Genomic DNA, 16,174 nt, shown 5'->3' with positions numbered 1-16,174 from the left:
TATCAATTTAGAGCAAGTCAATATCTACGCCCCACTTTAATGAACTAAAAACAGGGCAAGATAAAATAGACGTTTAATTTTTGAAGTCCAGCTACCTACTCTCCAACTAAATGTACACTACTTAAATTTTCTAATTAAGAAAAGATTTAAAGAAAATACTTTTGCGCTACAATTCATATAATATATATATATATATATTTTAATTTTTGCAAAAATGGAAAAAAAAAACACATAACATATTATGCAATTCATATTTTTACAATATACGTAAGTACTCATTTATCTTTCTAGATAATTTTAGTATATGCTGAGCTTCATCATTCCTATGTCAATGAATAGCAACAGAAGTAACCATAAAAACAAAAGAATAGCAATAGGAATTTGGACAAGGTTACCCAAAGAAACCAATTCAAGTTCATTTATCTATGTTATCACCTGTAAAGTACTACGTACGTATACTCTTTGAGCCTGTAAATACACCGTCCAAGCTTTCAAAATCCAGAACCAAAATGAGGGATTTACATGTCTGCTCTAGAGAACCCAAAGCACAAAGCATGCAAAGCTGCTAACGCTGCCATTGGTCATGGTTTTAAGCACAGTTGTCATGTATCAAGAACATGCAGTCCAGGAGGAAGAAGGGAATGACGTAGATAAGCAATCACCAGTTTCTTCATGCAATGAGAAGATCGTCGACTGCTGGACTGGTTGCTTTACTAATATCAGTCATTCTCTCCTTCAGTGTCTAAAAAAAGGTGCGTTGGCAATGTTCAGAATCTCCTTTTTACTTCTCAAAACACATCGTTTCTTAGAATCAAAGTCGAGCTTATCCAGATCCTCTGCAATTCCCAGGTGACCATACAAAAATTCTTCCGTGTCTGATGATATTGCTCCTGTGCGTCCACTGGAACTTCCATGCTTAGACTTTAATTGCTTTAGTTCCGCTCTCCCATGTTCAGATTTGATATAGTTCTGATGGAAACTCTCAGCTTCTTGTAACCCAGAAAGGGTACCATTGAACTTTACCAGTATCACACTTTGATTCGCAGGTTTCCCATTGCATACCTTAAGAATGCTTCCAAAACCCATATCTAGAACAAAGTGGAAAACTATACTATTAACCAGCTATAACAAGAAATACTTGGACAAAACAATGCTGATTTTACATTACTTGTATAATGGCTGAATGCAGAAGCAGATAACAAATCCACTTTCTTAATGGTTCAAAAAATGAAGTTTCAGTAGCTGCTGATAGAGGATAGGTGAGAAAAGGACCAAAGTGGTAGTGTTCAATGCAACAGTAAAGTCTTGGAGTCACTAATGACACATGTGATAATTGACATACATGCATCGACCAGCCTGTCACTTAAAGTAATAATATTAGGATCACTGAATTGAATCATAATAGTGAGAAGTACATCACCTGCAGACATGAGTTTTGTTTTACGATAAAGTACATATCAGTGGCAATTGATACAGAAATAGTTTTTTAGGTCAGAGCAAAATAAACTTTAGGTGAAAAAAATTCAATATTGAAGGATGAGATGCAATTGTGTACTCGTCCTATAAATAATCTATTGACAATATAATGCTGCTTAAGATTTCATGTTTAAGCATGCATATAACATGTGGCAGGTCCATGAAAAAGGGTAAACGTGTAGCATAGGAACATAAAAGGCTTTTGGCGCAGTTGGATAAGAATAAAGGAGCTCTTAAGCTACAGTTCATACACAAGATCCCAATATAAGGGACTCAATTTAGTGTATTACTGCTAATCGTCTAGGTTACAGAAAGAAACTAGTAACATTTCACTACCTACCTATGCACACATCACAGGCTAATATATAAATGGGGATTTCCTAACTGTATCAACCAGAGAATCTACAAAAAATATGTAAAACCATCTCCATGCCAATATTTTAAAGGAAAGCAGGTGAATCAAAATCAGAACCCATATGCTAATATTTCCAACTGAAAAATTAACATGGGCAATAAATAGAAGAACTCAAGAAAAACATTACCTCTGAGTTTCATATCCAGTTCTTCCGTGGATACGATAACCCGTTCATCAGGATTCTTGCTATCTACGGTACTGTTATGGATTATAACAACTGGTGGCCAGATAATGAGATCTTCATTCAGAGCTGATTTCTCAGCGCTAGACATTACATCACAATGCCATCCACTGCTGGACTCGTCTGTGAACTTCCATCCCATCAGCACACAAAGTGCTTTGTGCAAGCCCAAATGTTGAGATCTAAGGCCTACGTTCTCACATGTGAAAGCATGCATTGCCAAGCTTTCTGTCCCTACAAACTCCTCGGAATTGCTGAAACAACACTCACGCCAATAAAAATACAAGTACTTTTCACTTAAGCAAAACATACCAGAGAAACAGGAGCAAATTTCAGAAATTTCACATTTAAGCAACAGGCAAGATTGAGAAACAATGCACCCCACAAATTACTTAATGGAGAACATATTATCAGAAAGAGAGATTGGGTGCACCGATAATTTGATATTTTTATTCAACTCAGCATGGAGGTCAATTTCATTTAACAGAAACACCTTCAGAAATTAAAGAAGCTATTTAATAAAGCACATAGTTTCCAGGAGGACAGCATGATTATCATTTAGTACAAAAAGTAACTATACAATTGCTGAGGTCAATCTAAAAACAGGAAGGATTCACGAAAGTGTGAATGTAGTAAGCCCTATCCTCATGGATGATTAGAAGACAATACGCAGCCTGGGCAGTTTTGAAGTACCCAAAACCCTATCTAACAAAAAACGTAGAATATTTTCTTGGCATTCTAACATCTACAGAATCTGAAGCCATTGCCATTTGTAAACAACCGGGAACAAAAAGATAGTCAGCTATAACCACAGCAACACTGTCTACGTCCTATGCTATTCTAGAAGACAGATAATCCCTTATATACCAGATACAAGGAAATTGGCTTCAGTATCACAAGCACCTCTGCAGCTATAAGGACAATGGCACTGCTCGATTTTCTGCTTTTCTCTACCTTTATTTTGACAATGTTAGATGCAGAATTTCGGATCTCTCCGTCAAAAAGCAATTCTACCAGCCATACACGAACGCCAAAACCCATATTGGACATCATTTTCTAAATCTCAGCACAGAACTGTTCAGTTCCTTTTCTTCATCTTTTCAAAACTCTTGGACCTTGAAATTCTGGTTTTTCTTATGCTACATAAAATTACCTAGGTAGACAACCACTATCATCATTCTGTGATATCTTCACAAGTAATAACCCAAGGACAGAGTAATATTAAGGGTAATCAACAAAACCCCTGATGATTAGGGATTAGCAGAAAATTTCACAAATTCTGCTGCATCAAGGAGTCTCTAGTCAGAAAATTTGACAGGCGAAAGAATTAACTTTGTGCTTTCCCCACCATGTATCTGAAACTCACTTTCAATGATCTTCCTATGGGGTTTATTCAAGAGATTTAAGAGGCTCAACAGATGCTGGTCATTAACACACACTCTGAGAGAAGCTTAACTGATTGTATCAGGTTATAACAAGGGATCACTAAAAGAATTCTTACTTGATCGCAGAAAACAGGATATGTAAGTTTAACGGAAATGGGAGAGGAATAGCTCCATCTATGAAAATAATTCATGACGTAGAACACAGACCTGCCACATACAATGCACTTTAGACTACCCACTTTTCCTTGTTCCATATAATTCCTTCGTTTCATTGGTGTTTCATTAATCTGTTTGAGAACCTTGAAAAACGCGCTTTGCACCAGCTGCTTGAAATCCTGAGAGTTTTCAGGGGGTTCAGCCTTTGCAAGAGGAAGATCATCTCCCATGTGGTCTGCATCTTGATCATGAGGACTTTCATCTGAATCACCTTGGATGATTGCCATTCGGTTAGAACTCAAATTTTTCAGCCAAGGAAGACTAGCTCGCTTCTTTGGTGGAGCAGGTGCCAAGCGCTTCTTTATTGACGGTCTATGTTTCTTTGTTAAACGCTGTGAAACATGAAGCTTGCAAGGAACTGGTCCTAATCGCATCTTTATATCTCTAGAATCAGATTTAAGAGCGTCCACTGAATGACTTGAGATGAATTTTGAAGAGGATGGCTGATCATTGGCCACCTCGCTTGATGACTTCCACATTTTCTCATTGTAATATGTGCCTGATTTAGGCATTTTTGACAAATTTATGAGATTACTTTCATCTCCCTCATTTACTTGGTGGTAAATCTTGCGAGCACCATTTCCATCAGTTGATATTCTAATCCCAAAACCATGCTCATATGATATCTCATCCCTAACTTGTTTGTGTCTTAGCCTCCTTTCACAGGGTTCACCCAGTGTCCAGTCTGCCAAAGGCAACCTCTTTCTGGGACTATCATAAAGTCTGCTAACTTCAGGGCCATATCTCCTTGATTCTAAGATATCTGATCCTTCCCCGTTACACCACTGACCACCATCCACTTCAGCATGATGATCGTCTCGGATAACACTTCCATGCTGATAATGTCCTTCAGTTCCATAATTGAGGCGAGAACTTAACATATCCAGATCTTGGTTTCTCACAAGCAATGATCTGTGTGCATCAAATTTATCAGGCGTTAACTGCACTCCTGAGGAAGGATACTGAGCCCATAGTTCATTATCCCGAATATGTTTTCTGTGAGATGATTCATCAACTGTAGGATTTAAATCATCAATTCTTGGCAAATGCTGGTCTGTACATACTTCTTCAACATCATTGAGCCTTGTACTGTATAGTTTGCCTCTACCAAATTCTGCATATAATCGATCTCCCTGCTTTTCCTCAGGCAGCCCAAGATATAACCTTGAGCTGCTCCTTATATCATCCAATATAAGGGGCATGTTATGCTTCATGTCACTGTATCCATCAAAGCCAACAGGGTCAGAAGCCAATCCACTTCCTTTTTGAATTGTATGTGATGGCATATCAATGTCTTTCCTAGGACAGTATCCCGAAAAATCCTCCATCAATGTGCCCGATGACACTGAAACATAGTCCTTAGGCTGAGAGGATGATACTAGATAGTCAGCATCCCCATTCAGATACCCTTGCGAAGACACATTCCCTTCCTTCTTGAAATTGTACATTTCTCTTCTTGCTGTTTTCTCTATACCCAGAAGTCCATCCTGTAACTGAAACTCACCACTTCTCTTTTCATAATGATCTAATCTATCACCGAAGGCTCCATCTCTTTTCTCCAAATGAATTTCATCCCGAAAATGAAAATATCCCTGCTTGTCAGTATCAGTATTCAGATATCGTGATGCAGTAGATGACTTGTGGTTGCTGCCATCACCGACGCTTAAATTACTTCTACCTCTATCATCAACCCCAGCATGAGCTAATGTGTATGTGTGAGCGTGCATCCTTCCTCCCCTCTCATATCCTAGGGAAACAGGCTTGGTGCTATCCAAATACTGTGACAACAATCCAGCTCGACCTGTATCGGAGTAACGACTCCGCAGATAATCATCCATCTCACTACCACCTGCAGTGATATTAGTGTCACTAACCCTATAGTAGTCAGGCGTGAGGCTGTAATCCTTCACATTGACATGACCAGATTTTCTGCATCCATCTAAAAGATGATCTCCCCCAAACTTCATTGAACTCAAATCACCACGATATGAATCCTCATCATATGATCTCCCATATCGCCCAACACTGACCCTGGTTCCATATTTCCCTTTACCTCCATCATCATAACCAGATAATCTCACATTGCGGGTATTGAAATCCCCATCAATGTTGTCCCTTTTCTCAATTCTCCTTGGACTACTGGATCGCCTAGCACCAATCACATGCCTATCTCTACCTCTATTATCATATTCCGAAGACCTCGGTCCACGGAAATTGAAATCTCTCTCAACATGATCACTTTTGTCAATCCTCCGTGATCTCTCAGCTTCCCCGTTATATTCTTCCCTCTTGCGACTTTGATATGGGGAATATCTGCGGTGCCTTGAAGGACTCAAATTTCTAGACCTTGGCGGTGGACGCCGAGGTGACGGAGACCGTCCCCGAGAACCCACTCTATACCTCCTCTCCCCCATCTTTCAGTACAATAAACCTTACAAAACCTACGGTTTTCAACTAATATCCGATTCAACAGAGAAGCAGAAGTCCACAAATAACTCTAAAAACCCAGAAACCCAAGACCCCATTATGGTACTAACAAAAATAAAAATAAAAAAAATTCCAACCGCGGTGTGAAAATCCGAACTCTAGAACCATATAACTCCAAACGTCCAACAAAACCACAAATAAGATAATATTTTTTTACTAAACATTCATTGATATTGAATACAACAAGAACATCCAACCTTTCGGAAGGGGGAAGCCATTTCTACGGCGCAATCCGAACTCGATTCAGTCTGTATGTAGTCAGCGGGGTTGTGCGGTTAATCAGTGCAATCGTGTGAATTAGGGCTACATTGAGGCCATAGTTATAGATTTGTATCCGAGTAATTTAGCATTGAAAGGAAAGATGGAATAACTGTCGATTTAAATTTTAAAAAAATTATATATTCTTATTTTAAAGAAATAATAAAATCATGGTTAGCCAGAAATTTCAATTAATATTTTTTGCTTGTTATTCTAAATCAACTATCATATTATTATTATAATATTTAGTATGTAACAAATTAATAATTTTAAATCAAGAATTAATTATACTCAAACCCCACCTGAAAATATAAAATTACACTATATCTTCTTCAAAAATTCTCCATTTACACCTAACCTCTTTCCATTAAGGTTTGAACAAAAATGTTGACGTTAGCAAAATAAATTACATCGATTTTTATACTTATAAAGTGATAAATATAATATATATATATATAAGGAGTGATGTTAATGCCATTGTATTTTTTCTTTATAAGTAAAAATTATTACATGAGAATATTAAATTTTATATATTTCTTGCTAACATATAATTTTTTAATATAAATCGTAACGAAAAGGGATTATGTGTAAATAGTGAATTTCCACGTGGGGTATAAGTGTAATTTAAAACTTCTGTGGGGAAGTGTATTTTGTACTTCTAATAGAGATTTAAGTGTAATTAACTCTTAAATCAACCAACTAATTTCAAAATAAATAAATAGTATAATACTATTAAAAAATCAAATATCTACATATGTAGAACTCTAATTCATAATCTCTTGATAACTATAGTCAAAACTGCAAAAATCAAGGATTCATCCTTCTCGTCGATCATTCTGCTAGCGATTCTTGGGAAGGTCCTCCCTCTAGCTGTGTAAACTCAATTTTGACGACACTCTTTTTGACAGGGGACTGGCAGTGGGTCTAGGTGTGGTGGCCTGCGATGAGAGAGGTGAGTGCCTAGGTTGGCTGTCGCATAAGGCGGATAGGAGAGGTTGTGGTGAGTTTGCTGAAGCTTTGGCGACGTGGGAAGCCATCCAACTGTTGCAGGTAGGAGTCGATTATTGTTGATACCCTTGAGGGTGATTGTGCGGTGATGATCTCTGAGTTCCAGGCCGGGGTTAGGGATTTTTTCTTTGTTGGTAATGTGGTCTTAGACATTCTTGGTTTCGTGGCTCTTTTCTCTTCTTATTATTTTGTTTGTTTACTTTTAACTCTGTGGCTCATTATTTGGCCAAGTCTACTTTTAAGTTGTATGAGTGTGCGTCTGATTTACCTCCCGTAGCTCACTCTATTGTGAATTCTGAGTTGATTTCATGAATGAAATCTTACCTTTGTTTTAAAAGAAAACGTAAAAATCAACTCGATTGTTTCACTCATTAAACCAAACTCTGGTTATGATGTTTGTGACTAAATACGATTGTAATATGTGTACAATACAATAATAATACAACCAAAATCATATATACATACATAAATACATATAATAATATATAATTTTATAATGAAAAGTGATTTTTTATTCGAAAAAAAAAAAATAATACAACACACGTTTCAAACTCTCCACATTATTTCTAAAATAAATTCAAATTTATATGCAATCTGTATAATACATCCATTTATCTCTATTTTTTTTTTCAACTATTCATGAAAAATATCATAACACTCAAAAATATTGTGCAAAAGAATTATGCCTTTTCAGAGGTATCCAATTCCCAACACTTGACAAGGGCATTGTTTGTTGGATTAACCTGTCCGGTTAGTTTTTTTTAAAATTCATTAAAAAAAAAATACTACTTCTAGAAACTATATATAAGAGATGGTAGTGTTGTCATTCATCACACCCCATATGAGACCATTTACATGACAACTCAAAATTATTATTTTTTTTAAAGGGGGAACGCTGCAATAAGTAAACCTCTCTCCGTAATTTTGTTGATAAAAAGAAATAAATCAAAGGCCGAGAAGTTACATGCAAAATAAATTGTAACATCTTGATGTTAAAAAAAATATTACATACTGAATATATTTGACCTATTAAAAAATAATAATAAATCATATAGAGATATTACAGAGTATAACATTTTGTATTAATTTTAGGGTAGATTACATTTTACCATTCGAACTATATCCGTTTATATACTCTGGCATCTATATTTTTTTTTATGTCAACTTATCATCTCAATTATACGAAATTTGCATTTTCCCATATATGAGAAATTTTTTTCGAAAAAATATCACATGCTGTGCATACGTGAAAAATATCACATCACATAATCGTTAAATATCGCATATGCACTGCATGTGATTTTTTTTTATAAAAACTTGGTTGAAAAACAATTATAAATGACAAAATGCAAAATTTCGTAAAGTTGAAATGACAAGTTGACGCAAAAAAAGGTTTAGATGCCAAAGTGTTCAGATGATAAAATGTAATTAACCCTTTTTTTTATATATTTGTTTTTAGAATTTTTAAATAATTAAGGCTTAAGCTCCATTTTGGAGGAGCTAGCTTTCTTCACATGATCATAATGAAGAAAAATTAGTGGTAAACTGCTTTTAAGCTGTACTCATCAATTAATACCAAAAAGCTTGAAGCTGATGCCTAACTGTAAACTGCAAGGAAAAAGGTGGCAAAATTCTGTTGCCACAATGATTCCTACATTATCTGTACAATCTTTTCTCCAAAAGCTGCTGCACTTTGATATTGTGTTGGCAGACAGCCAGAAGTTCAGGGGCTATTCATTCTTACTCAGTTTTCGGATTTTTATAAATATTTTTCCAGCTATTATGCCTTGTTTGGTATTATGTTATTTTTAATTTTCAGTTGTCAAGCATGCACACTTTTGTTTATAGTATTCTCACCGCTAGCTGTAAATGTTTTACTATCATTTTCGTATCAATTATTAATTTTTTATACATTTAAAATACAATAGAACTTTTTTCAATAATTCATTTTATAATTAACTAAAAATAATTTTTTTAGTTGCCCATTTCATTTAAATAAAAAATATATTTAATTTGACATCAATAACAATAAAAGAAAAAAGAAAAACTATTATTGTCCTCAAGTCTGTTTGATTATCAATTTATATATATAAAAGTATGATTGGGCAGTATGGTCCTTGCACTCCTTACCTCATTACAAAAGTTGTCTTTAAAGAAACCGAGTTGGAATTCATATATACTTGTAAAATCTAAGGCATCATTGTTCTAAGGGCATCTCTGAACAGGCAAAAGAGACAGCATCATTTGGAAACCAGCAAAAGCAAAAGAAGATTCAAGACAAGATAGGAATACAAGGAGACCTAAAAGTTCTTCAAATATCAGTTTAAATTGGGCAATTTATTATGACGAGTAAGAAACAAGGGCAACAACAAATGCTGCTCATGAAGAACTCTGGGACAATTGACAACATCGTCAGCCCTTTGCTCGATGAATGTACGGACAAGGAGATGACGAACTCTGCGTTAACAACGTTTCGTGCTATGGAAGAAGAGATCGAGAGGAGGAAGATTGAGGTCCGGGGGAAAGTTCTTGCTCAGTTAGGCCGCATGGAGGAAGAAACAAAGCGTCTGGCTGAAATTCGTGGAGTAAGTACTTCAGACTCAGTTCCACCTTACTAGCGACAATTACATGATACATATAATATACGCACTTGTCATGTGATTTAGGTACAGTTTAAGAAAAGTGATTTAGTATGGCCCCACAAAAATATAATGTAAGAATAGATGTTTTATTTACATACATGCGTGCATGTGAGTATATAGTTTGATAGATCTTTGATCAATTAATGTATGTTAAACTGAAACCTAGTAGGAGATTGAAGCTTTGGCTGATCCAATGAGGAAGGAAGTTGCAGTTATCCGCAAGAGGATTGATCTTATTAATCGAGACTTGAAGCCGTTGGGACAGAGCTGTCGGAAGAAGGTGATGCATCGTAATTTTCTTTCAGTCAGGATATTTTATTAATTGGAGTCTGGTCGAGTCACATAATAAGTACATATACATTACGTTGACGTCTGTCACGCAATGCAATGACTGCGACGATCCTTGAAAATGTGATTGCAGGAAAAAGAATATAAAGAAGCGATTGAAGCTTTTAATGAGAAGAACAAGGAAAAGGGTCAGCTGATTGGGAAGCTATTGGAGGTAATTAGAACATTATGTCTGAAAACAATATATAGTTGAATTTTACAGACTACGTTATGAAGAGAATTATTTCCTTGTTCTTAATGACATTGTTTGCTGAAATGTTGGAGGTACAGTTGGTAACTGAAAGTGAGAAATTGAGGTTGGAGAAACTGGAGGAGCTTTGCAACAACATATAGACCAACTCCTTCATCAACAAATCAACAACTTCAACATCAGTTCACTGCTATCTCTGCTTATCATTGGATCTTTTGTTGTAATGTTTCCAGCTTGTACTAATTAATAGTATTGTCTTTTTTTTTTTTTTCTTTTTTGTTTTTTTGGTCGTGGGCTTGTGTTTATCTTGTCTTTTAGTTTTTCGTTATTATTATTTTTAAAATCTTGTATTAAGCTTCTTTTAATGTTTTTTTTTTTTTTTCAATTCAAAGTTTTATCTCTCTCTCTTTCTATTTTGAGAGGATTATAGAAGACGTATTCTTTCTGTAATTACATTAAAAGTAAGTCTGATCATGTGTAAGGTATCGTTGTACAGAAAAAAAGGTGTTATCATGTATCATTAAATTAAATGATAAATTATCAAAAGTTTTTTTTAAAAAAAATTTATCATAATTATAAATATCGCTTGAAATTATCGATTGTCTAATGAACACCTCGAAATAAAAATAAAGTATTTTTATGATTACGACAAATTTAAGAAGAAACCGTTTCATAATCTACTCTAAATTAAAATATCAATAACAGGCTTAACAGCGTATATTGAAAAAGTGATATGTATTTTAATTTTATACATATAGTGACAAATTTTTATACGGCCCAGTTACTAAGCCCATAAAAGCTTTCTGGGCCATTTGTGTTTTTTCCCTTTGTTAGGCCCATTAATCTTTCCTCCCTCCCACCAATTGTAAAAACTCGCCGGTGCTTCTACGGCGGAGAGAGAGAGAGAGAGAGAGAGAGCGTCTAAAGCACAAGAATGGAAACTGAAAGCACGCCCAAATTGCAACTAGCGGGCGCTAACCAGAATCCGGACCCGAATTCAAAGCCCAAGATTGTGGTGATAATGGGTGCCACGGGTTCGGGCAAATCCAAATTAGCCATAGACCTTGCTTCCCATTTCCCCATTGAAATTATCAACGCTGATTCCATGCAGGTATCGCTTTTTCTATGTTTCTGACATAACCCACTTATATTTATAGACAATTGTTGTGGAAATTCTTGAAGGAGACCGAGGGAGGAAAGTGATTAATCAAAAGAACATATATATTATGTTCTTGTTGTAGTTGTTAATTACTGCAACTCATTGTAGGTTTACCGAGGGTTGGATGTTCTTACCAATAAAGTTCCCGTTCATGAGCAGAAAGGTTCTTGCTCTGTTTCTTTCATGCTTGATTCTGTGGGGTGCTTATATCTAGCCTTTACTATAATTTCTGCGATAGCTTTAATGGCGTTGGTGTTATTGCATTGTTGGTTTGTTAGTGCTGTAGATTATGCCTTTTCTTATGTTGACAGGAGTGCCCCATCATCTGCTGGGCACAGTTAGCCCAAATGTTGAATTCACTGCTAAAGATTTCCGGGATTCCGCTGTAACGGTGAGCAAAAAGTCCTCTCGATATGATAATACCAATCTAGCGCTTTGGTTTTGTGTTTTTTGCTCGTTTCTTGTTGTCCTCATATCTTTCTTGGGAGAGTTTCAGAGGAAGCTACTCTTTTTCTTGTATGATTACCTGTCTCTGTATTTGTGAATGATTAGCAGGTAAATTTTTGTTGGATAAGTCAAGTCCAAGCTTCTTAGGTGTGTATTTTGAGTAAGATTCAGAAAAAGCTTCACCTTTCTTGAGAGTTTGTTACCTATAACAGTAGTCCTTGGATTGTCCACTTTACTGAACATTAAACGATCCCGTCTAGAAATTAGTTGTAGACTGACAGTCTGTGCTTTAAATAACAGAGTTCCTTAGTTTGAGGGACATGGTGGAAACACAGGTCAAAGCTGTATGTAGTCTTTAAGTACATGAAATAGTATCTATGGATAGAGCATGAAATATGTGCTTGTGTATAATCTGTACTTGAGAAACCTTGCTGTTCTGCTGCAGTTCTATTGTCTAATCTTTTGGCATTTAATTGTGTTTTTAGCTTATCGATGAGATATGCTCTCGCAATTGCTTGCCTGTTATAGTAGGCGGAACAAATTACTACATCCAGGTGAGCTGTTGTCTCCTATTTTTATCATGCAATTAATAATTGTTCATGACAACTGCAACTTAATGTAGATCTATGTCTTGAACTAACTTATTTAATGATTATGCTGTGAACTTTCTGTTACATTTTTCAGTTTTTGGGGTGTAATCTCGGTTTCCTCATTTGTTATCTGTGAGATTGCTATTGTGAGTTCTACAGAAATAGCAGTTCTCTGTAACTTTCTCTTGGGTAATGGTACTTTGGGCTGTCTTATGATACTCATTTTTATTAACTGATATATATATGTTTCTTGTTTTGCCAGGCCCTTGTAAGTCGGTTCTTATTGGATGATCATGCAGAAGATCCAGAAGCAAACTGCTTATTGGACCTTCCTGGTAAGTTTTGTATTTACTTATGGTAAGGCATCAAAGTTCTGCAGATGTATGTGGACAAGTTATATATAGGCAACTGACTGCAAGAATAACATGTGCCTGCTCTCTACAGTAGATACTGAGAAGCCAGGTTTTGAACTTGGGCTGCAAAGTGAAAATTGTTGTTATACTTATAGTCAGCTTAAAGACATTGATCCAGTTGCAGCGAACAGAATTCATCCAAATGACCAAAGGAAGGTTAGACTACTTTCCAAATTGCTGGCAGGAGCTCTCTATAAGCTATTTGTATGACATGTCATACAGTTTTATTTTCACACTTGCAGTTTACGTTGCCTTCAGATTGATGTGAATGCAATAAACAAATTAAGGTTTGCAGAGTCGGCCATAGGATAGTTCTGATACTACAGATGATTGATTCTCTTAAAGCCCTTTATTTTCTGTTTTTTTCCTGTCAATGGAAAGTTGGACTTAGCAGTCAGGACAGTATGCACACTTATAATCTTGTTTATTCACATGATGCATTTCACAATTATTGCAGATCAAGCAATATCTGAGTTTATATGCGCATTTTGGAATACTTCCAAGCAAGCTTTTCCAGGGGAACACCATGCAGGTTCGTTATACTATTTGGTTTTCTTAGCCTATGATCAATCCTTGGCCTACCTTTATTCCTCAAAAGCATGAATAATAGTTCATACCAGAAAGATTTTTGTCCTGTCATGATATAACTATGTTTCCTGTCCTAATATGTTTCAAAATAAAACATGCACTTGTATCTTCCTATACGGATGGTAATCATTCATACTACACGTTCATGTGCATATTTGAGTTGTATCTAGGATCAACGGCCTGGTAAATATCGATATATACCACATAATTTTATCCTTACAGACTTTGTTAGATCTGATAATGCTGCTGTTAACTAACGAGTCAAAGGTGGTAGCAGTAAGAGGATCATATCATGTTCATGTAATTTTTCTTAATTGAAATGTGGCAGGGCAGAACTGGGGTCGAGCTGATAATTTAAGATATGATTGCTGTTTTATATGTCTGGATGCTTCTCTCCCAGCGTTGGATCAATATGTGAACCAAAGAGTTGACCTCATGGTTTCTGCTGGTCTACTTGAAGAAGTTCGTGACATCTACATGTTAAATGCTGACTATACACGCGGACTAAGGCAGGCAATTGGTGTCCGTGAATTTGAGGATTTTCTAAAATATTGGAACTCTGAATGCCTACAATCTTCTGCTTGTCCTGAGCTGTTCAATGGAAATATATGTCAAATCATGGATTCCACTGGTGACGACCAAACAAAACTCATGTTGAGAGAAGCTGTTGAGAAAGTGAAATTAAATACGAGAAGACTTGTTCGACGTCAAGTAAGAGAACTCCTACACATGTCTATTCTTCTCCTTTTATATTGATGATGGATTTCTTTTTCTTTCTGTTTTTTTTCTTTTCTTTTTGGGGGGGAGGGCGGTGGGTCAACTGTCATAAGAAATACACAGATCAACATTTAGTTAGATGGAAGTCGACAAGCTTTTGTTGTTACTTGTTTAACACTAGAAGCGTAGGTGCCACTGAGATCTTTTATCAAGGTTGTCCATTATATGAGAAATTTGCATAGCCATGATCTAAATTTTGACAGGATAAATCCTCGACGAGTTTTATAGTGTATTAAGCATGCTATATTTTCTTCACTTGTTAGAATTTCTGAAATTCTAAGCTTTGTTCTTAATTTATTTTCTTTTCAACAGAAGAGGAGGTTTGGTCGACTTCAAATGCTGTTTGGGTGGAGCATACACTTTATTGATGTAACAAGTTGCTTGCTATGTATGTGTTCCATCTACTCTTTGCAGATTACTACCCATAAAATTCAGCTTCTTGCATTAGTTTTAATTGATCCGACATGTTTTGTAGGTGATCCCAACAATATATGGGCCTTAGAAGTGGTGGAACCATCAGTGAACGTCATAAAATCTTTCCTTAACGAGAGTGCCAGTTCTGAAGCGACCAAAAGAGGTTGTGAAGATACAAAACTAGCCCAGCGGGACCTTTGGACCCGATATGTTTGCCAGGTTTGTAAGACCCCCCTACATGCATACACACAGTGTGGAGACCAAAATATACTTAAACAGAAGATAGCGGGATTCTCTACTCCATCACTGAACTAAACCTATTTATGGTTTAGGCATGCGGCAATAAGGAGCTTAGAGGCGCTCATGAGTGGGAGCAACATCAACAGGGACGCAGCCATCGGAAACGATTATCACATCTCAGAAAGTCGGGGCGTCTTGTAAGATTTGACCCAGAAAAGTAGTTTGGATTAGTTACAAACTCATAATATTTTTTTGGAAGTGACGAATACTGTTTATGTATACACGGCCAAGCAGTAACATTATGCGGATGGTGGAGTGGGAGTCGTATTTTTCAGAAAATTGTTTTCATCCTTTCTACTTAGGAGGAGCTTTCTGAGTGATCATTTGTTAGTGTTGCTTCTTTGGATCCTTTTCAGTTTTTAGGCTAATAAGTGCTGATCAACTCATCTACTGATCTACCTGTGTAATGTTATTGTCAACTGGGGTCTCCAACTCTTGTGCTTGGAGATGAAAAAGAAAGGAGAAAAAAGGGAAAAAGAAAAAGATATTTTCTTCTTGTTCATACTAGGTTTTGTTTACACTTTCCTGAATTGGTGCATTAATTATATATTTATGTATATATGTGACTGGGGTCAGCACTAAAGGATTATAAAAATAAAAGAAAATGATAAAACACAAAATATATGTGTCGATACTCAAGGAAGTGAAAATTTTCAGTCAAAATGGTTGTAGTTAGGTGAGAATGAGGGTCGGAATGTCAAAAATGGCACAGAATGAGAATCATATATTATAGAGTGAGAGTAGGAAGACGGAGGATGATTCACTTCACCACACTTGTGAAAATTAAGGAACATGCACCTCTAACAAAAAGGATAAAGTCAATTTTGTACGAATTCAGACACCATTATTCTACACTCTCATTACATAACTAATCTACCTA

At 36.0% G+C, this 16,174-nt stretch overlaps 3 protein-coding genes across 4 annotated transcripts; 2 read left to right on the top strand and 1 right to left on the bottom strand.

The window, feature by feature from the left end:
- Positions 329–6,513, bottom strand: LOC105169989. Its single transcript, XM_011090553.2, has 3 exons — positions 3,665–6,513; positions 2,019–2,326; positions 329–1,088 (listed from the first exon to the last, which is right to left on the bottom strand). The coding sequence occupies exons 1-3, from the start codon at positions 6,085–6,087 to the stop codon at positions 736–738; spliced, it is 3,084 nt and encodes a 1,027-aa protein (XP_011088855.1). The 5' UTR covers positions 6,088–6,513; the 3' UTR covers positions 329–735.
- LOC105169987 lies at positions 9,664–10,812 on the top strand. Its single transcript, XM_011090552.2, has 4 exons — positions 9,664–10,011; positions 10,238–10,348; positions 10,490–10,570; positions 10,687–10,812. The coding sequence occupies exons 1-4, from the start codon at positions 9,769–9,771 to the stop codon at positions 10,747–10,749; spliced, it is 498 nt and encodes a 165-aa protein (XP_011088854.2). The 5' UTR covers positions 9,664–9,768; the 3' UTR covers positions 10,750–10,812.
- On the top strand, positions 11,484–15,794 carry LOC105169986 (tRNA dimethylallyltransferase 2). Of its 2 annotated transcripts, none has more exons than XM_011090551.2 (11): positions 11,484–11,717; positions 11,874–11,928; positions 12,077–12,156; positions 12,698–12,766; positions 13,065–13,137; positions 13,250–13,371; positions 13,673–13,747; positions 14,137–14,514; positions 14,893–14,968; positions 15,056–15,213; positions 15,327–15,794. In XM_011090551.2, the coding sequence occupies exons 1-11, from the start codon at positions 11,541–11,543 to the stop codon at positions 15,453–15,455; spliced, it is 1,392 nt and encodes a 463-aa protein (XP_011088853.1). In that variant the 5' UTR covers positions 11,484–11,540; the 3' UTR covers positions 15,456–15,794. The 2 variants fall into 2 exon arrangements, with proteins under 2 accessions (XP_011088853.1, XP_011088852.1); XM_011090550.2 differs by having other exon boundaries at positions 13,247–13,371.

The sequence above is a fragment of the Sesamum indicum genome, linkage group LG9 (genome assembly GCF_000512975.1).
Source record: "Sesamum indicum cultivar Zhongzhi No. 13 linkage group LG9, S_indicum_v1.0, whole genome shotgun sequence".
Classification (NCBI taxonomy): Eukaryota; Viridiplantae; Streptophyta; class Magnoliopsida; order Lamiales; family Pedaliaceae; genus Sesamum; species Sesamum indicum.
Note: the sequence above shows the minus strand (reverse complement) of the source record. Positions and strands in the feature narration are given on the sequence as shown.